General features: G+C 47.5%; 1 protein-coding gene across 4 annotated transcripts in view; it reads left to right on the top strand.

Moving 5' to 3' along the window:
- Positions 1-21,030, top strand: part of ttc28 (tetratricopeptide repeat domain 28) — a 73,630-nt gene that overhangs the window by 6,989 nt on the left and 45,611 nt on the right. The window contains exon 1 of one of the 4 annotated variants that reach the window (XM_086187171.1): positions 12,338-12,695. The exons of the other annotated variants lie outside the window; for them this stretch is intronic. Within the exon in view, the coding sequence (XP_086043297.1) occupies positions 12,669-12,695 (27 nt within the window). The 5' untranslated portion in view covers positions 12,338-12,668. Of the gene's footprint in view, positions 1-12,337; positions 12,696-21,030 lie in introns of those variants that run through there. 4 annotated transcript variants of the gene reach the window in all.

The following is a 21,030-nucleotide window of genomic DNA, read 5'->3' as shown; positions in this document are numbered from 1 at the left end:
CTCTCAACAACTCAGAAGCCAGAATGCTGGGGGGTTGTGCCGGATCCCTCAGGCGGGTTCATCACAGCGTCCCACTCAACCGTGACTTGATGGTTAACTTGATATAAATCCATGGCAGACAGCGACAGCTTCGTCACCAGGAACACGAGGGACAAACCTCTGCAGTCAGAACCTCAGGCAAATGCCGGACATTCCTCCTCCCCTCAGTGGAGAGAGCCGTGTGAGGACACCTGTGACGCCGCTGTGGTTCTAGAAGCTAATAAAGCTGGTCCTCAATAGCCTGACCCGGCGCTGAACGGAGCTGCCATCAGCACAGGTCATCAGTCAGCCGGCTCGCATGCTGAAGCCAAGCAGATGGCAGCCAGCTACGCCTGTTTGGGCAGCAGGCCGTGGGCCCCGCACCGCTCCGGCGTCCCCTGTCATTAAGAGACTGCTCTCCAACCACACGCCGCACAACTATTACCAGCACAGAGGAGACTGTTTCTCAAAGTAGAGCCCAGGATGTGAGATGGCCCGTTTAGGACCGGTGCCCACATGACAGAGTCTGCTAGATTAGAACGTGATCCAGCCTCAGGAAAACAGTCAGCGTCCGGGGTTTGGGTTTCTACCAGGCGGGCACATGGAGGTTCCTTGATCGGGGCCGGGGCTGTGCTGATGCTAATGTCCTCGTGTGTCATGAACACAAAGTCTGGGTCAGTAGGCTAATCCAGGACCTACGGCAGACCACGTGAGGCGGGAATGAGTCCAGCAGATATTCCGCTGCCTTCTGTGCTCCACTTTCATTTCTTTCTTTACACTAAAATCTTTTCTGTGTTGCTTTGTCAGAGTTCAGGAAGCTTCTAGAAGTCTTTGTCAAAACAAGATTTACGTTCCAACCCTCCCTGCCTGAGCTCAGAGCTGCTGGCTCCGTTCATTTTTGTTGCTTTCTCTCACTAAAAATACAGTTTATTAGCAGATCTTTAGCCTGTTAATCCAAGATTTACACTTTTCTGGAAAGAAGTCAGTCTGAGGGATGTGACATGAAGTCCCAGGATGGGGACCTGATTTAGCAGTTCTTTGCAAGTTGAGTTAATGAGGCATCGTGTGTGTGTGTGTGTGTGTGTTTCTGTGGAGCCCGGTGGCGCAGCCCGACGGGCTGTGAGTTTTCACATCTTTCCAAAGACGCGTCTTTCTTGCCGTGTGGACAAAGAGTAGTCACTCGTCACAGAACTCAGGGATGAAACTGTTTCTCCTCGTGAAAGTGATCATTGCTTCTGTTCAGTAACTGAGAGAAAACCCAGCGTGTAAAATGGTGTAAGTTCGGATTTACAGCCTGGCAACGGACACGGGCAGTGACGTGTGAGGACTCCCCCCTCGCCTCACCGTCCAAGGACGCTCTGTGTTTCTGAGGGTCCTATTTTGCCCTGTGGAGTGTTTATACCACTAGAGAGCAGCACCGATGCGCCGGGAGGCTGCTGGGTCACAACCTGAGGACTCTGCTCTGCTACCTCAGCAGCCCCACATGACCCGCGTCCCATGACAGCCACTTTGCAGCTTCTCAGTCCCGTTAGCGGCGCGGTGGGACAGAGAGAGTGGAAGAGATTGTTTGGAGAAACGGCCTCCTGTTTCCTGCCCAGAGGTGAAGTGGCTCCAACTGTCTGCTATTAATTGGGAAGATACTGGTCTCAGCTCGCGGTGCTGGTTCACACTGGGCTGGACCCTCAGCCGGGAGCCTCTGCAATGGAACTAACAGTCGTGTCACATGATTAGGATTTAGGTCTCAGCTGCTCCTTTCTGACTACAAATCCAGTACCAAGTGACCACAGGATAAGCTCACTAGTGAGAGATTTGACGGATAATAAGAGTTTATTACAAGTTGGGTCTCATATTTGTAGTTTAAGCCGTCTTTACTATCGGCTGTGAAAACACACGACAGATCTGGTACCGCAGAGGCGGCACAAGTACACACATTCATTAGCCTAGAAGAAGTACACACACACACACTCACGTCAAAAAAGACTGTGAAGGTAAAAGTAGAAGTACTGCGTCATTGAACAGTCGAGTCCTAAATGAGGTCGGAATGCAGATCGACCTGAAAGTTGAGACATTAAAAATAATCTAAGATGGTGGACACGGTATCCGTATGATTGGCAGAAACTGGTCGTGTTTTTCGTCCATCGCTCCGATTTTGCTCAAGTCCCCTCGTCTTTGCTCATCTTGGTTTTTTTTCAGATGAAGGAACAATACGGTAAATATTTGATTTATTCCAGATGGAAGCACATAAAAACAGTGTTTACATGTCGTTGTATGTATAAAATGTGAGTGTCTTTTCAGTGCGGTCTTAAACATCCACATTCTTAAATATCGACAAAATCAGTTGTAAAAATATCAGCATGTCAGATATCAGCAAAAACAATCCAGTAGCAAAGCTAATTTGTACAAGTTTTTAACTGGGGTCTTTGAGTCACCAGTAGAGGGCAGCAACACGGTTTGGCTGAGTGGAACTACAGGAAGATGACGTGTTATTGAGCACGCTTGAACGACGGAAGCAGACAAAGAAGCTGCCGGGCCTTGTTGTCACTTCCTGTGTAACTGTGACTCTTGTCAGTGTCACAGCTGTCACATGACTAAATATGTGTTTTAAGTCTTCTGTCATTTTTGTAGTTCAGAGTGCAACTCACTTAGCACGGCGGCTAGCAGCTAATTAGCATTCATCGCCATCAGCACTGTGTAGCCTGTAAGATTCAATAATAATAAGGTCAAGGTCGTTTAGACTTGTTATTCTCTTCTATGTGAGGTCTCCAGGAGTGAGCATCCATGATGCTGCATTACCGCCACCTGCAGGTGTGAATTAGCAAGACAGGCTTCATGTTTGCACCTCTGCCAAAGTAGATGGAGCCCACAAATGTTGGTGAAAACAGCAGTTACCGGGTGTTCCTGCAGACAGCCAGATGTTGGCGGGTGTTACTGGGGTTGTGTTGGGTGTGGACTGGTGTTGCTGGTCACAGTTTTCTTGAACTGGATGTACACCCAATACAAGAGAAGTCAGAGCTTCTGCTGCTGCACCACATTAACGTTTCTGCCTCCCGGTGTTGCTCTGCACTAACCTTACTTGTTACATCACACAGAGAGAGTCGCACGGGCCATCGCCATGGCAACTCTGGCTCAAATTATGGATGAAAATCTGAGGACTGGTATGCATGCGGTTGATTTCAGCCTTGCTGCTGGGTCAAATAACAGGAAATCACTTGAAACATTCACATTTGTGGATTTGTGGTGAGAGAGAAATAATTCTCTTATGATACACGCATAATCCAGTGTTGTTTCAGGGAACCACGGTGTAAAACCTGGCGGCGTCCTGGCTCCAGCGGGCACGTGTGCCACCAACTGCTTGTTTGAGTGTCAATAATAACAAAAATGTTTCTCTTGGCTACAGGAGCCTCTATTTTAATAGTCTGAGCTGAAAATGTGGCGTTGGACTGCAGACTTCAAAGCACTGATGGAGGCAGCGCTCAGCACTTCACCATCAGATAAGCTTAATTGTCTGTTCCAGCCTATCTTTACCCCAAAATTACACATTCATGGCTTCAAGTCAAACTCTTGAAAAGCTGCATCCCCTTTTTTTCCACTTAGTGTCACTGCGGGGGGGGGGGGGGGTTATCTGGCAGGAGTAAGTCATCAAATATGCAGCTTTGTCACGTGGAGGTCTCCTCCCACCCCACGCTGGCGGGATGAAAGTCATCAGCAACCTCAGTCGTGCTGTTGTCAGGTCAAGGATTGGGGTCCAGGCTGACGCGGTCGTTCAGGAGTGGCCGCGGCGCCGCTCGTTAGCCAGCTGAACGGAAGCACAGGTTCATCTGCTTTGTTCCCTGCACTTGTGTGACACCATGTCATTAATTCATCATCTCTGGTTCCTGGATCGTCGTCTGCTTTGTAAAAAAATATTCTTCTTGGCAATTAAGTTCAGGCATTTTTGTTCTTTTTACCCCGTGATGACACATTTGTGGCCTAGTTAGCACGCTTTGTCAAAAGATGTCTCTTGATGTTGTGCTACTGGAACGCGGCGATTCCGCTCTTGGCAAAAACATGCTGCCTTTGATCCAACACTTGTGGGTTGTCCACTCGTGGTTGGAGTCGTCTCTCTCTGTCGGGGCGTTCAGCCTGACTCCACGTTCCTCGCCGTCACTTGAGAGGGCAACAACTGCGCCCTACATCCTCTCACAGGTCAAAGGTCAGGGAGAATGAATGGACGAGTATATCATCTGCTCAGATACAGCTCATAGGTCCGTCAGAGTTTGTCTTAAATGTCATGTTATTCCAGGCAGACTTTCAGAACCCACAGTGGTTATTATTTAATCAGTTGTTCTCTCGTTAATCTGCCACTAATTGCAGAGGACTTTTGTTGTTCTTTAGGGGGATTTAGACCAAAGGTGTGAATGTGTGCGAAACGCTTTCATCACCTTCTCCTCCCCGATGCTCTGTTCCTGCTATATTCAGGGGTGTTATGTGGGGCGGCCAAACATGACCTTCACACGTATCCCGAGGGACCGCGGCGAGCTCGGCGTACAGCACTCCGCTACCACGTTAGGCACATGGTGGTAATAATATCAGCAGAGGCTGTGTGTGTGTGTGTGTGTGTGTGTGTGTGTGTTGATTGAGTGAGTGAGAGAGACTTGGAAAGAGCATAATATGCACAATTTAATACAACCTTGCCATAAGGCATGAGCAGATCAAATTAGCTATTAGTTAGCTGAGGACAACATAAACAGAACAACACACACACACACACACACACACACACTGTGTCTAGATGTAGTAATATATTTTTCTCACGTGTAAGCCTGGACAGTGTTAGTCTGTTATGTACAAATGACTTTGACTTATGATAGCAGCATTATTCTGCTGTGTGTGTGTGTGTGTGTGTGTGTGTGGCTGCTGGTCAATTAATATGATAAAACACACTTGTACTTTGTGAGATCCCTCATTAACATACAATCAGGATATGTATTGTGTTGTTAGGTCCCTGCCAATACCCAGTCCTATAAAAACACGCTAAGAGGCTACAAGTGAGCTAACAGGCTATTGCTCGCCATGTAGGCGCATTCAACAAACCCAGGGGGGAAAACCAGGCAAAATTAGCCTTCCGCCCCGGCCTCATCAGCAGGGTGGATAAATAGGAAACAATGACATGAAATGGCGGACTCCAGGCTCACGTAGGTGCGTGGACGTCCCTCTGGCTCATTGGGTTTGCTGTTTGGTGTCTTGAAGCTCTGCTGTGTTCTGATGAAGTACACGCAGACGCCGCCGTGCTGTCTGATCCCAGGAGATCAGAGTCAGGAGCTTCTGGGTCTGACACTGAATCAATGTTTCAGCACCAACATGTGTGTTCAGATAAGCTGCGCGCGCGCACACACACACACACACACACACACCTGGACAGATCTGATTAGCAAACAAACCCTCTGCACGCCATTCAGCCTCATTTGATTAGTCCCCACTCTGACCCTTGGTGACCCCGACACCTGACCTTTGACTTCTTGACCTGCGCTTGTGTGATACACACACACACACACATCTTCTCCCGTCTGTGGTGGTGAGTGTGTGTGGTTACCTTGATTTATCTTGTCAAACAGACGGAGGGGCAATGAGAGATTAAACCAAAAATATTTCTTAGAAGAGATCAGCGGTTTGAGAACTCTGAGGGGTGTTGTGATGTCACAGCCCATGACTCCGCCCCCTGAAAGAACAGTGACTAGACCACTTGTTAAACAGGCAACAGCAGGATTTTCCTTCACATCTGAGAAACCTTGAAGCAGACAAAGGAGGGGCTACTGAGGCTGGATGAGCAGAGGGTGTGAAGTACCTCTGTGTGAGTGTGTGTATGTGAGAAAGAGAGAGAGAGTGTGTGTGTATGTGAGTGTGTGTATGTGAGAAAGAGAGAGAGAGTGTGTGTGTATATGAGTGTGTGTAAGTGAGAAAGAGAGAGAGAGTGTGTGTATGTGAGAGAGAGAGAGAGTGTGTGTGTGAGTGTGTGTATGTGAGAAAGAGAGAGAGAGTGTGTGTATATGAGTGTGTGTAAGTGAGAAAGAGAGAGAGAGTGTGTGTGTATATGAGTGTGTGTAAGTGAGAAAGAGAGAGAGAGTGTGTGTGTATATGAGTGTGTGTAAGTGAGAAAGAGAGAGAGAGTGTGTGTGTATATGAGTGTGTGTAAGTGAGAAAGAGAGAGAGAGTGTGTGTGTATATGAGTGTGTGTAAGTGAGAAAGAGAGAGAGAGTGTGTGTGTATATGAGTGTGTGTATGTGAGAAAGAGAGAGAGAGTGTGTGTGTATGAGTATGTGTAAGTGAGAAAGAGAGAGAGTGTGTGTGTATATGAGTGTGTGTAAGTGAGAAAGAGAGAGAGTGTGTGTGTGTGTATGAGTGCGTGTATGTGTGAGAGTGTATGTGAGAAAGAGACAGTGTGTGTGTGTATATGAGTGTGTATGTGTGAAAGAGTGTGTGTGTATGAGTGTGTGTATGTGTGAAAGAGAGAGAGAGAGTGTGTCAGTGTGAAAGAGAGAGAGTGTGTATGTGTGTGTATATGAGTGTGTGTATGTGTGAAAGAGAGAGAGTGTGTGTGTACGAGAGTGTGTGTATGTGTGAAAGAGAGAGAGACAGTGTGAGAGTGTGTGTGTGTGTCAGAGATAGAGAGAGTGTTACTGGCCGTGTGTGGCAGCAAAGATGAATGGTCTCATTTGTGGCGGGTGCCTGGAGGCCACACACACGAGCGTAGCCACACCATCGCAGACTCTATCAGGCCGTGTCCACACTCAAAGCTGATAAACCTGCAGACACATTCAGCGTGTCAAACAGGGTGTTGTCTCCATGACAAGTTTCCAATTGTTTTCTAAAATGTTGCTGGATTACAGGACAACAGAGAGATAAGAAGAGAGGCACAACAACCTTTTTCCAAATTCTTCTTCTTGTCTCGACGCTCCTCTGCTCTCCTCCACCGGACAGTTGACTGCTGAGTTAGCTTAGCTGCAGAGAATGCTAGCAGCCGGGCAGGGAGAGGAAGACGTCTCAGAGTCCTCCAGTTCCTCCAAGACGGTCTTTGCCAGTAGACCGAGGGTTGATCTTAACATGCGTGAAGCAGAAATACTGAGAAGTAAAAGGTGTTGTTATTTCAGACAGGGATGAGTCTCAGTCACAGTCGTGCTGTGGTGTTGACACAAGTGGCATTTTGAAGACATTTTTGGACTGAAGTTTTTATAATTAGTGTTTCAGTCGAGTTGCAAAACTGCAGCAATATCTGTGTCAATAATGCAACTGAGCTGCACTCAGCGAGGACACACGCACGCGCACACACACACACACACACACACACACTCCATAAATCACTGCCAAGGTGTGTGTTTAGTAGCCATGCTGGCTGTGGAAAGTGCTCCATCAAAGTGACTTTCCTGATGTGTGTGTGTGTGTGTGTGTGTGGAGGAAGAGTGATGATGCAGGTCACAAAGATGAAAAAGGCTGATAGTGATAGAGACCTGATGAAGATGTGCAGCAGTGCTCAACTCTGACAAACGTGTCTCTGTTGGAGAGGCGAGAGGTCAGAGGTCAAAGTTGACCTGCCAGCCAGGCTATAAAGCAATATGGCAGTTGGTGTCCACAGTCTCCATCGTCAATGTCATCATGTCGCGTGTGTGTGTGTGTGTGTGTGTGTGTGTGTGTGTGTGTGTGGGGGGGGGGGGGGCGGCTCTAGCAAAGGGAGTCACTTCCCTGCCTGACCACACCCACCTGTGTGGCTGCGTTGCCCCAGAGCCCGTGGAGTGGAGGCGTGTCCTTGTGACCTCACCTCTGCCGCCGCGGCTCCGTTCGTCCCTCTGGCGTCTGCATGTGTGTGTTTTCCTGTGTTTGCTCCTCCTAACAGGTCGTAAAAATGCAGTTTACAATATTTATGAAAAACAATGAGGTGGGCAGCTGCCACGAGCCTCAACAGCCAACGCTCTTAGAGTAAAGCAGCTGCTGCATTATTGATGGCGTCTTCAGGGTGTGTGTGTGTGTGTGTGTGTGTGTGTGTGTGTGTGTGTGTGTGTGTGTGTGTGTGTGTGTGTGAGAGAGTTTCCATAGCTCAACGGTGGTTGGTCGTCTGTCACAGTGGAAGGGCTCCTCATCTAAGCTATCTCATCCTTGAATATCGGATCATGTGCAGCTCATGGCTGATCCATAGCAACAGTGTAGGAGTTCAAAGCCTCCACTCCGACGGCGTCCAAGTTGTAATTTTGACTTCCAGGCCTTTGAACGCTGTGATGTATCTGACGGGGCCCCTTAGAAGTCAGGAAACCAGGTGAGGCAGTAACTGGAGCAGCACGGCCCTGAGAGCAGGCCTGGAGCTCCCACCAGCTGAAGACAGTGACCTCTAGTGACCTCCACGTCCTCTGCTCTCTCCTTGTTAGTAACCCACCTTTTTAAGACACTTTAAACTTCTAAATTCATTTGTGTGAAACTTGCTGGCGTTTTTTTTTTTGTTTTTTTTTTTCATACAGTTTAAAGCGTCTTCAGCTCCTCTTAAGCACAAACGTCATTTCAGACGTGGGAACCTGACGTGTGCCGGCGTTCAGGACTCGATCCTGCGACGCCCAGTGACAGGAAAGCCTCTGTCATTAGACTTCGTTAGATCGCTCGTTCCTGAACTGGTTTGACGCTGCACACGCTGCTCCGTGCGCTTCAGCTCTCCCAGCTTCCACTCTCAGGGTTCAGATTTACTCACCACGTGTTACGCCGGTGAACAATAGCAGCAGCTGATGTCAGCTGAGTGTCGGCGTGCTGAGATGAAGCCGAGGTCATCGCTCAGCTGATGGCCATCGGGGAGGCTGCATGCGGAGCGAGAGGTGGTGACTCTCCTCCCAGTCTAGTTTACCCTCAGCCGTCTCTTCCTGGAGATGAGGTTGTTCTTTAAACGAGTGACATCTCAGACTGCGCGTGTGTGTACGTGTGTGTGTTTCATTAGAGCTGAGGTTAGTGGTGGATCGTCATCTTCTCGCTCTCTGTCGTTGACCCCCAGGGACTCAACACCACCAGACTTCAGTCCTGATTCACTTCAACCCCTCGCTGACGTGCACACGTATGATCTTGTGCACGCGTGAAAACAAATACTACAAGTATTCTCCGCCATCTTTGAAAAACGCGTTTCACTTGCAGTACTGGGCAAGTTTCTTTCAAAATGTAATCTGTATTAGATGCAGTAACTCTCATTTGAAAGTGTACAAGAGTACTGTGTCTGTAGAGAAATAAGCGACTGATTACTCTGCTTTTGTTTGGTTCTCCTAAATACCTACAGACGTCTGACCAGACGTAAAAAAAAAGAAAAACTGAAGCGTGTTTGCCATGAAGGACACATAAACGCACATGAATCTTCCATTTCTTTCCTTTTCCTGTGAGTGTAGAGTTACAGTACAGTATTTGTATGTGTATTAATATCTCATGATAATATTTTAGGGATCAGTAAAGTATTTCTGCTCGTGAAGACACACCAAGTAACCAAACTCCGTTTGGTCGACGGTGTCATGTGACAAGGGAAGGAGGAGTGGCCCGCTTTCTGTTATTTCAGTAAAATATTCTACTGTACACGTCTTCATCACGCGGTAGCTTTTTGGTTTGTCACGGTTCATTGATCTGAGATTGTTTTTCCTCATTAATACTGACTTCAAATCCAGCATCAGAAATCTGGGTCAATTTTTAGTTTTCCCAGCCTCTGAAGTGACATCACTTTTCAGGTCGCTGATGTCATCATTTTGGACAACAGCTTCTTGTTAAACTGTAAAATGGTAGAAAAATCAAATGTACACTTCAGCCGATAAATCGATATGTGAAATTTCTCACTCCCGTATCAGTCGCGCCCGAGTGGCAAGGGTGTGCCACTCGTCTGTGCTGTGATGGATTAATAGAGCAGATAATCTGGCAGGGGGCGGCGTGGTGGAGCAGTGGTCCTCACGGTGGCCCCCCATCAAGAAGGCTGTGGGTGGAGCCCCAGCTGGAGCACGGGGTCTTTCTGGGTGAGTCTCCATGTTCTCCCTGTTCCTGCTGGGTTCTCTCTGGTACTCCAGCTTCCTCCACAGTCCAAAGACATCAAGAGGGACCAGGTTAATCCAGACTCTAAATTGACCGTAGGCGTGGCTGGGAGAGCCAATGGTTGTCTGTCTCTATGTGTTGGCCCTGCCATGGACTGGTGACCTGTCCAGGGGGAAGGCTGCTGGGAGAGGCTCCACCCCCACCACCCTCAACAGGAGAAGATGGAGGGATGATGGACGGATGGAGGGATGGATAATCTGGCAGCGACCACGTTGCCTGTTGTCACTGGGAACTTTCTAAGAGGGGAACTTCCTGCTCCTCCGTCTCTGTGGAACATATCGGCGCTGATGTACAGAGCAGCGGCGAGTGGAGGCACATTAATTATCAGGAGCTCTTGAAGCGCCTATAGGTGCCTATTACGATGTCAGCTGTCAGCTGACTGTGAGTCTCTCGCCATTTTTCATCTGGCACGCATGCATATTAAACACACCCACATACAGACACGTGCATGTCTCCATACCGACACAGACACGTCTCCTCCATCAGATCTGTTATTCACATCCTCACAGCAACACACGAGTCTGGAGCAGCCTCCAGTTCTTGGCCTCGCAGCTGCAACACCTGTTTGTTTCCCACCGCCGATGATCCCTGCGCACGTGGATGTCGGGACTCTCGGTCTTTGTTTATGTAGGGTAAAGAATCCCGAGGGGCTTTCCTGCCGTCCCTGCCCTCTCCACTCTCCTGATCTTCAATAATATTACCCTCGGCTCCGATTTCAAACGCCACCCAGAGCGCCGAGATGTACCGAGGTGTTGGGTTCCCCTCGTATCTCTACTTGGATTACCGCGGGTTACTCGTCTTGGCTGCTCTGTAGTATTCCAAGGTTGTATTTGTGTACCTCTGGGATCTGGTCTTGCACTGCAGTGATTCCAACCTGAAAACTACCCTGACACAAGGGTCTGAACTTTCTCTGAGGAAATGGTGAAGCGCTTACACAAGCGCATGCATAAAGTTTTCCATTGTTCCCTCGTACTTGATAAGTTTCTTTTACGAGTGTCATACTGGCCGCTGATGTCAGGAATCCTCAACTTGAACCCTCAACTATGTATTCGTCCAAAATTCAGCTAACCTTTTCACTTGGAGGCTCGAATCTCAAACCAAACCGTGAGCTGCAGGCCAAAAGCAAACAAGCCTTTTGTTCTTTCTGTAATTTCCTTCACATGAAGTTCATCCCCAGAAGGCGACAGTAATTCCTCATGGGTGGGGTTAGAAGCTAATTTAGCCTGTTTTTCGGCTTCTAGATGTGATGAATGTCCTCCTGCACCTTCAGAGATGCTGCCAGAATAGTAAAAGGTTGTTGTTTAGCTCACTTATTACCTGTTAGCTTTGTTTTCGTTAGCACAGTGTCCACATTTTAACCGCATTCTGCTCCAAAACGTTCATATTTTGGCGTACTCCAGAGAGGAAGAAAACATGGAGGGAGCAGTTTAGGAGAGCTCTGGACACAACGGAAGTTCATAGGACAAAATGGTGTACGCAGGCGGAGCTGTGTTTTTTAACAGTTTTGCTGTACTGTTAGCCGTTAGCTAACGGACACCGATGGGTAACAACAGCAAAACGTGCATTTACAACCTTTCAAGTATATATTCCGGCATAATCATATAACATCAGATTTTGTATTCAGCCATATGACCAGTAATCCACAGCCACTTATATAAGAGCGAAAAACAAGCAAAACTGCAACCGTTTCAGTTTGTTGCTCATTCATGACAGCACCGACCTGGACGTGTTCTGTGGTACGGGTGGATTATGAAGGAGATGTGGATTATTCTGGAAAATAACATGAAGAGATTGCAAAGTGACTTTTTTGGACAGCTTAGCTGTTGTTAGCCGTCAGTCTCCATTAGCTTCAAGCCAAACGTACGAGGCTGGCAGCGGAAAAAAACACACTTCTGAGCTCAAGATTCCTATTAGTGTGTGCTTGTAAGGACAGTACACTTTTTGGCTCAAGTATCTCTTTAAGATCAGATTTTCAACCAGTTCCTAGTGCGGTTTGTGTGGTACACACTTGCCAAAAGGAACTTCAGTAGGCGGCAAACTAAATTTAGACCATAAGCAGGTGTGGAGACTCACCTGGACTCATAGAGGTGATGCAGATTTCTCATTTTCCTTTTTGCTTGTGACTCCATTTTCAATTGGTTTTACCTTTGTATGGGTGAAGTAGTGAAAATAAACTGAGGGAAATAGGTGTGTGTGTGTGTGTGTGTGTGTGTGTGTGTGTGTGTGTGTGTGTGTGTGTGTGTGTGTGTGTGTGTGTGTGTGTGTGAGAGAGAGAGAGAGACAGAGAGAGTGAGGGAGGGAGGGAGGCTCTAGGGTTACCTCCAGCACTCGCTCGGCTCACTCGAGTCCTCAAAGCCGCTGTAGCTGCCGTCGGAGCGGCTGGTGATGCTCTGCTCTACCCGGTGGATGGATGACCGGACCCGGGGGCTTCTCGCCTCATTAAAACGGGATTATAACCAACTACCTGTGGTCCTGCGCTTCCTCCGACCGTCCGCAGCTGCACACGTCGGCGGAGGCAGCCCGTCGTCGGTGTGAGATGTCGGTGGTTGTGGTACTTTGATGCGCCTCTCTGCTCCAGCAACATGATGAAATGGCAGCCCCGGAAGAAGGTGAGTGAACCGACACCCGGGGTGACCCACCGGCGCCGTCGGGGAGTGACTCTAAAGTCACTTTCTGGGGAATAATCCAGTGATTCGGCTGCACCAGAGAGACTGCAGCAGCAACACGTCCGTGTGGGATTATTGGAGGATTACACCGAGATGAGAAATGTCATTAAGGCGAATTAAGTCGTTTGAAACTCGCTGTTCACTGGGAGGAATTATTAGGCTGCTGGTGCAAATCCCATAAGTGACACAAAGAGGAATTTTACAACCAACAAGTATCATTAAATTGGTGGAAGTTCGCTGTTGGGTATTGTCACTTTCTCAGATGGTCACATGACTTTTTTGGGGGGGGGGTGTTAAGTCATGGTAATTAGTGTCTGTCTTATTAGTAATATTATTAAACCTTTTGTATTTAGCAAAAATGGATGTCCTGATAAATTTGATATCAGGATGTTTTCATGACGATACCAAGCGTGCATTTGGGCATTTTGATTTACATTAATTTATATTCACACTTTGGTTACAACTGTTATGTTATGATATTCATGCAATTGTGTGAAATTTGCCCTGAAACATTGAAGAAACAATTTAAAAAATAAAAACAATTTGGCAACTTGTTTACTCGCCCTTGTTGTCAGTTTAAAATAACAAGTTAATAATGTGGCCAAATGTTTATGGTCTAAAAATACATTGCTACTAAACTGTGGGGAAGTATTTTGGAAATCTGACTGATTTTGACAGTTCTTTTTTTATTGACAGCAGCTGGAGGGGCAGGTCGGTGTTTGATTGACAGCAGCGGGAGGGGTGTGTCAGTGTTTGATTGACAGCAGCTGGAGGGGTGTGTGATAGTCAGCAGCTGGAGGGGTGTGTCAGTGTGTGATAGTCAGCAGCTGGCGGGGCGTGTCAGTGTGTGATAGGCAGCAGCTGGATGGGCGGGTCAGTGCTTGATTGACAGCAGTTGTAGGAGTGGGTAAGTGTTGGATTGACAGTAGCTGTAAAGGCAGGTCATACTCAGATTCAGTGGGTCAGTCTGTGATTGACAGCAGCGGTAGGGGCGTGTCAGTGTGTGATTGACTGTATACTGGCAGTAGCAATCTATGTCTTGTCTTTAAATCTACTTTGCTGTCATTTAAAAGTCAAAGACTGTAAATATTGTCGCCTGCGTTGTATTATTAGTGGTATTAGTCGTAGTAGAAGTACTTCTTGAGGAGTACTTCTGCCTCTGATTGGTGTGGCAATGTTCGAAACAAGCTCAGAATGACTCGATCTTGTCTTTCACCGTGTAGGGAAATATGTTTGAGAGGGCAGCTGCTGATATTTTCAAACCTTCATCTGTCGAGTGGGTGGCGTGCACTAGCGAGGGATTTGATGCCTAACCGAATTTGTTTCTGGCTGAAAGATCAGAGGCAGCAACAGTTTTTTTTTTTTTTCCCCTGGAAAGAGCGAGAGTCACGATTTTGAAGTGGTGGTTCCAGCTGTGAGGGTGGGAGGGTCCCAGTGGGGCTAAACTTCCCCTTTCATGAGGCGGATCGTGTTAATGGCCAGACCGTCAGCTGTTAGTGCTAATGGCTGTATATGGCGGCGCATCGCTCAGCGGCGCAGCAGGTTTATAATCTCTGTTTACTTAATTCACATGGAAAAAAACACCTCATGATATTAATAGTTTCTCTGAATCAACAAAGTTAAAGTGTACGTGCAACTAAAGTGTGTTTCACCGACATGTTTGTGACCCACGCGCTGATTCTTTCTGTTCTGTGGACTTCGGGCCTGTAGATTTCTGACCCACAAGCTCAAACTCTGCAACCCTTCCACCATTCCTTTTTGTAAAAAGTCACAGTGAAGCGGAATAATTGTGCTTTTATTTTGGCGACTCCAAATGGAGACTCAAAGCACTTCAAGCTCTTATTTTCCAGCAGTGAACCTTTGGCTGTTAAATGAGCTGCAGTGTATCAAACCGTTTTTAATGGTGTAAGATGCCATAAAATCAATAGTGGCTCTCTGCTCAGAACACGTAGCACAAACGAGATCATGAGCGCACGCACACACACACGCACGCACACACACACACACACACGCACACACACACACGCACACACACAAAACAGAAAAAGTTGCAACTTTTACGTGCTCACAGTTTGGTTCTAGCTCCATCTTTTGGGTGATTTATCTGAAGAATGAAATCAATTCATTTGAAAACAGGGTAGGAAGAGCTAGAAAGAGAGAAGACAGGATTGAAAACCTATCAGAAAAAAGGGGGGTAAAGTGTTGGCATGGCGACGATAAAGGCGCTGAAGTGGGCCTCTGGGACTGGCGAATGGACTTCTCCTCCTCGTTCCTGTTGGGCTGCCCTTCAGAACCAACCTTGAATGTGTGGCTATCAGCTGACCGTGAGAAGAGGAAGGGCGAGGGATGAAGCGGCTGAGCCCTGTTCAGGCAGGATCTCTGCGCGTGAACGAGTTGGCCCCCGTTTCATGATGACCTGCTCTGCAGCTTCATCCCTAATGAGCAGGTGTGTAAATGTCCCCTTCCATTTGTCCTCATTAGTTTCTGATTTATGACTGTTTATCCCCGGGTGACCCACATAATCTGAACGAATAACAGGAAGTGTTGCGTAAAGTGCAACCACGCTCGTCTGCCAATATCGGGGTCCTCACTTACATTCCCTGGGTGGGCGTGTCCTTTCCCCCCAACACTTGACATCCTCTTGTTCGTCCAAGTCAACAGACAGAACAGCAGTTTCGTTCATGTTCAAGCAGCATGGAAGTGGTCCTGGAAGATGCTGGCCTCTAGTTTTTTCTTTTCCTACCTGTTAATCTTGCAGCCACATTTCTTTAATCTTTACTCTTAAATTTGCGCTGTTTCTTTTTTCTTTTTTTAACAAATATGTGGACATTTGTGGACCTCATAGACCAACCAGTTTTGTGACAGGACAGCCTCTCCAGTGGTGAGATGCTTTTTTTTTTTTTTTTTTAAAGAATGTACAGTGGGATTGTTGACCGCCGTTACTCCCTTGAAACCCCGAGGGCACGTTGGTTCAGGGCCAGAACTGTCGCCTGACTCACTCGTTTCTCTGAGGTTTTCTGTTCACCCAGCAGGAGCTCGCCAGTCGTTTCATATTCACTTCTTCTCAGCGGCGCTCTGGCTGTTATGTGTTTACTCACAATGCAACTAAGGCGCTTGAAGCTGCACTCCTGCCTCTGATTTAAGACTTAACCTGCGAACTAAAACCCATTTTTTGCACGAGGACCCAGTCAGACGTATTGTTGGAATGTGTCCACCGAATAATTACCACATTCTTCTGTAATCCAGAGGGTTCTGGAGGCTTCGTACCCTGTACGAATGACGAGAACTCACAGGAAACCATAAACACTCACAGACTCTGACTCAGAGTGAGTAAATGACGCAGACCAGTCACTGATACGTACAAAAAGAAGAATATATTTAACAGTATCATTTCTTTAGCTCTCTTTTATAAAACTATTGAACTTGATTTGATTTTCAAAGATCAGTTAATTCACAGGTAGCAATTCTAAAGGATATAAAGGGAAGCGTTCTGGTCCGAGCACAGAGCCTTGTGGAACTCTGTGGCTAACTGGTGGTCCAGGAGGAACACTGGACTTGAACCAGTTTAGTGTTCTCCCTTCAATACAAGTGACGAGTTCCAGCCTTCGCACTAGGATGGGGTGCTCTTTACTGAGCAAGACTATAGGGAGGAAGGACTGAAAGGCCAGTTGAGTTCAGGGACTGAAGCAAATAAAACCGAGTGCAGTGGGGATGAGTGGGCGTGGCCTAGCTCACAACGCTGACAATCAATGTACGGTTTAAGCTACAAGGTGTTGCATGCATGTGGTGTAAACAAGCCTAAACACACCTGCGTCTGTTGCCCTTGCCTGCAGCGGCAGTCCTGACAGCTTTCCTCCCATGGCCTGGATGGTCTAGGCTGCTGTCTCGCATTAACTGATGGAAAGGAAAAATTCTGAGCGATAACAATGGGGCTCCCAGCCCCCTCGAGCTCGGACCCCTAAAGAGAACCGGCTGCTTCCCTGCCTCTTGTTCTGACAGAAATCCCGTCAGTGCCGACCCGAGCTCCTCAGAAATCTCCAGGCTGAGACGAGCTGATAGAGCTCCCATGTCCTGGGGACATCTCTCTCTCTCTCTCTCTTGATATATGTTTCCATTTATTTCACGGCTATCACCGTGCAGAGATACTGTCTCTGTCAGAACCCTAATCTGTCCCAAGGATGAGGTTATTCTCTTTCCCCTCTTCTCGTTTCAGCTGCTCCTCCCCTCTTCTTTTCACTCGTCTCTGGAGAGGTGGAGCAGGGACGAGACCCTTTCTCTTTCATGTAATAGACACGAGGAGGACTGCGCTCTGTCACATCACCTCCACCCCCTTCTGTGCTCTGTGTGGATGGAAACTTGACTTTTGTCTTTTTGTTGCTCCTCTACTGCACTTGACACCAACCCAGCCAGAGCAGATGTGCAGGAACATCTGCCCGTCTCCCTTCATCCGTCGCTCAGTGTTGAACATGCCAGCTGTTAGGAAAGTCTCCTGTGTTCCACTGTCCCCAGAGACGAACAAGAGGACAGAGCCGAGAGCCACACTAGCTAGCTTAGCGCAGTGAATGGTAGTGGGTGGGAAGTGTTAGCGTAGCTCCATGATCGCCCACTGAGGATCAGAGTCTCTTTGGCAAGGGAGTCTTGGCCAAGACAGCAGCACCAAGAGTTTCACGTAAACCCTTGTTAGTTCCCCCCAACGTTGCACACGCGCATTTGTCAACAACTGAAATAAAGATAAAAACGCCCACAGATTTCCTGAAGTAGCCCATTAAAGAGCGATCGTTGTCTTTCGCGTCAGACCGTCAGTGGCAGTGGCGTTTACCCAGGAGCTCCTCAAAGTGTGTCTGCCGGGCTTCATTCAGACAAACGGTGGCTGCCTGCCATTCGTGAGGCTGTTCTGTGTAAACTCTGTGGGGAATCTTTCACTTATTTCCTTTGGTCCTGAACTTTATTTCCCTCTCACGACATCAGGTGACATATTCCCACCTCAGTGCTGCTGCCACACTCAGTAAATGCGACTGTGGCGTGATATTGCCAGAAAGCCTCGTCGTCCCCAGGTGGGAAATGCTTTTGTGTTTATGAACGTATTTGCGTGCAGCTCCATATGCGTGTGCTTGCTCTGTGTGTGTGTGCGCGCGCGCGTGTGTGTTTGCGTGTGTGTGCGTGTGTGAGAGAGTGTGTTTACAGCAAACAAATGGGATTTGACCGTTTGTAAGGAGGGAGGGAGAGAGAAGAGCGAGAGTATGTGCTGCATTTTAAATATTTTATTAAAATGGGCCGCTGGAATGAAAGATAAGCTGCAGTCATTATTTTGTCGGTGCAACACATTTACAACCTTCTGCCCGCTGAGGGTGTTGGTGCAGGCGTTGTTGGGTGCGTGACGTTTTGTTTTTTTCCCTCTCTCTCTCTCTCTTTCAGCCTCCATCGGGATGAATAAAACTTTCTGTCTGTATTTTTGGGTTCAGCGTTGCAGTGGATGGCAGGTGTGTGTGGTAGTCAGTCAGCCTGGACCGGCCGCTGTGATACTGTTCAATATTAATAATATATCAAACACACCAGAGGTTGATTGAGTTAAATCCTGATTTGATCTTGACTGCAGCTGAACGGTGTCTCTGCGTGAGGAAGAGGAACTAGATGAGTCTGATACTGAGCGTTTTTGAGATTATCTGAAGGTTTGGTTTCAATCTAATCGCTGGTAAAGTAAATAAATGTACCGATGAGCTCCTTCAGCCCTCGCTAGTCGCTCGCTGGCTATCAGTGGACCCATAAACAACTCGAGACAAGATCGGATGTCGACGGTAAAACTAGTAACTACTAAATTTTAGTTTAAAAAGTGCCTTGTCAGTCAGGATTCCGGGTTAATTACCTACAAAATCACTTCATCTCACCTTCAAAATAAAAGCAGCAATGTCTGATCATAATAATGGATTTGTCAGTATTATATGGAATCTTATTCTGAAAAATTCTGACTGGAAGTCAAGTGTTTCTGGTGCTAGCTTGTCCCTGGTGGCAACGCTAACATCATGCCTTGCTGTACATTCACACAACTCACTCGCCCCTCTGCTGTTTTTAATCAGCGTTCGCGTAGAATACCAGGAGAGTTTTCCCAACATGTGACCTCTTCAGATGTCTTGGTTTGTCCGAGGAGTTTGAGAAACTAAACATATCCACGTGGTAGAAGGTGGGAACCAGCAAATGTGTTATTTATATACATACTGTATATATTAGACCTGTCAGTCGATTAAAAAAACTAATCGGATGAATCGCATGGTCGTCCATAGTTAACTCACGATTGATCACATATTTTTTTATCCGCTCTAAATCTTCCTTAAACTGATATTTTTCATTTTTTTAATGAACCATGTCAACATGGGAGAAGGCAAATAGTTGCTTCCTGCAAATGCAGCATGTTTATTAGTGTTGGAGCAATGTACCGTCCAGAAGTGCAAACAAAACAAAAGATCCATCCATTTTCTCCCTCTTATCCTGTTAAGGGTCGCGGGGGGTGGAGCCTATCCCAGTTAGTCAGCTACAGGCGAGAGGCGGGGTTCACCCTGGACGGGTCACCAGTCCATGGCAGGGCCAACACATAGAGACAGACAACCATTGGCTCTCCCAGCCACGCCTACGGTCAATTTAGAGTCTGGATTAACCTGGTCCCTCTTGATGTCTTTGGACTGTGGAGGAAGCTGGAGTACCAGAGAGAACCCAGCAGGAACAGGGAGAACATGGAGACTCACCCAGAAAGACCCCGTGCTGCAGCCGGGGCTCCACCCACAACCTTCTTGCTGGGGGGCCACAGTGAGGACCACTGCTCCACCGGGCCGCCCCAAAACAAAAGATGCACAGGGTAAAAAAAAAAAATTATAAACTCAAGCCCAACAAATATACTAGTAATGATTACTTGTACCAACTGAAGTACTTGAACTGTTAAGCCATGAACACAAAAAGATGACCCTGATGCATTGCATCAAACTGTGATGCACAGAATAAATTAAATAAAAACAATGAATAAAGTGAGCATGAAACAGGAGGCAGTGCAACACAGGACAGGACTCAAATGATGTGGTGGGGATATCGCGGGTGGTGGACGCCTGCAATGGTGTCCGTCGTGCCAAACAACCCAGCGTGGTTTGTTTTACGCCAAAAGGGAGCGGAGGGCTCTCTGCCTCAGCTGTGTGCTTCGCGGACAAGTGACACTTGAGGCTGCTGTCCTCCGGTGGAAACCAAAGTCAGCTTTACAGTGAATGCACGTCACTTGGTTCCTGTCTGCCATCTGGCAGGGCTTTGAAGTTGAACTGTCCATTTAAAAAGACGTATTCTTTTCCAAGTTCGTCCTACCTTGACGCTCATCTGCTCTCAGTTTTTGTTGTTGTTGTTGTTTTGTTTACAAGCAGCAACCGGCTGCATCTCGCGTGTTTGACGAGTGGTGCGTTCACTTCTGGTTTTCCGCGAACTACAGCATGGTCAAAGGGTCATAAAGCACCTTGCATGTTAATCATGATAAAAACATTTTAGCGGCGATGAAGGGACGTTGGGTTAACTAGTTCATATAATATAATATAATTTATATATATATATATATATATATATTAAAAACTCCCTTTTAACAGAAAGAAACCTCAGACAGAACCGGGCTCAGAGTGGGCGGCCATCCGCCTTGACCGGTTGGGGTTTAGAGGGAGAAGGAGAGAGAGAGAGGTGTGTGTGTGGGGGGTGGGGGGGGGGATTAAGAGGAGGGAGAGAGGAAGGGGTGGAGAGGAGGGAGAAATACAGGGCCAGGGCAAGTGAGTGGTTGGTCCTGGACAGGAAGAGAACCCAGCCTCTACAGCCCCAAGTGAGCTGCAGGGCGAGAGAGCACAGACACCTCCAGGAAGAAGTTTCGGTGGATGGATGATTGATCCATGCGAAGGCTGTGCATAAAGATGGGCTCATATGCTAAGCTAACTTGGCTCTCGTTTTTGCTCTCATGATGGGTCATAGTGGAATGTTAGGGTGCGTGTAAACGCTCTGGTTGTTCATCATAATCCATCTCCTGGATTACCAGTAACCTGTGTCGGCCCTGTAAACCCAGTGTGGGTGGACTCCTGATTTGATGAGAGCAGAAGTGATAACAGCAAGCAAGCGGCTGACCACCGCGCAGGTGACTTCCTGTCCTCTCCAGCATTCACACTCGAAATGTCCGTGTCGCAGAGATGCTGTCATTGACCTGGATTAATGTCAGATTACGTCTCTACGATGGAACCATGGGATCTTTCTCACTCACGCAGCAGCGTCCTTG

This window comes from Aulostomus chinensis, chromosome 19, assembly GCF_037954235.1.
Source record: "Aulostomus chinensis isolate RoL2024-O1b breed Wild chromosome 19, RoL_Achi_v1.0, whole genome shotgun sequence".
In the NCBI taxonomy this organism is placed as follows: Eukaryota; Metazoa; Chordata; class Actinopteri; order Syngnathiformes; family Aulostomidae; genus Aulostomus; species Aulostomus chinensis.
The sequence above is the reverse complement of the archived record's forward strand: the minus strand, read 5'-3'. Positions and strand labels throughout refer to the sequence as shown.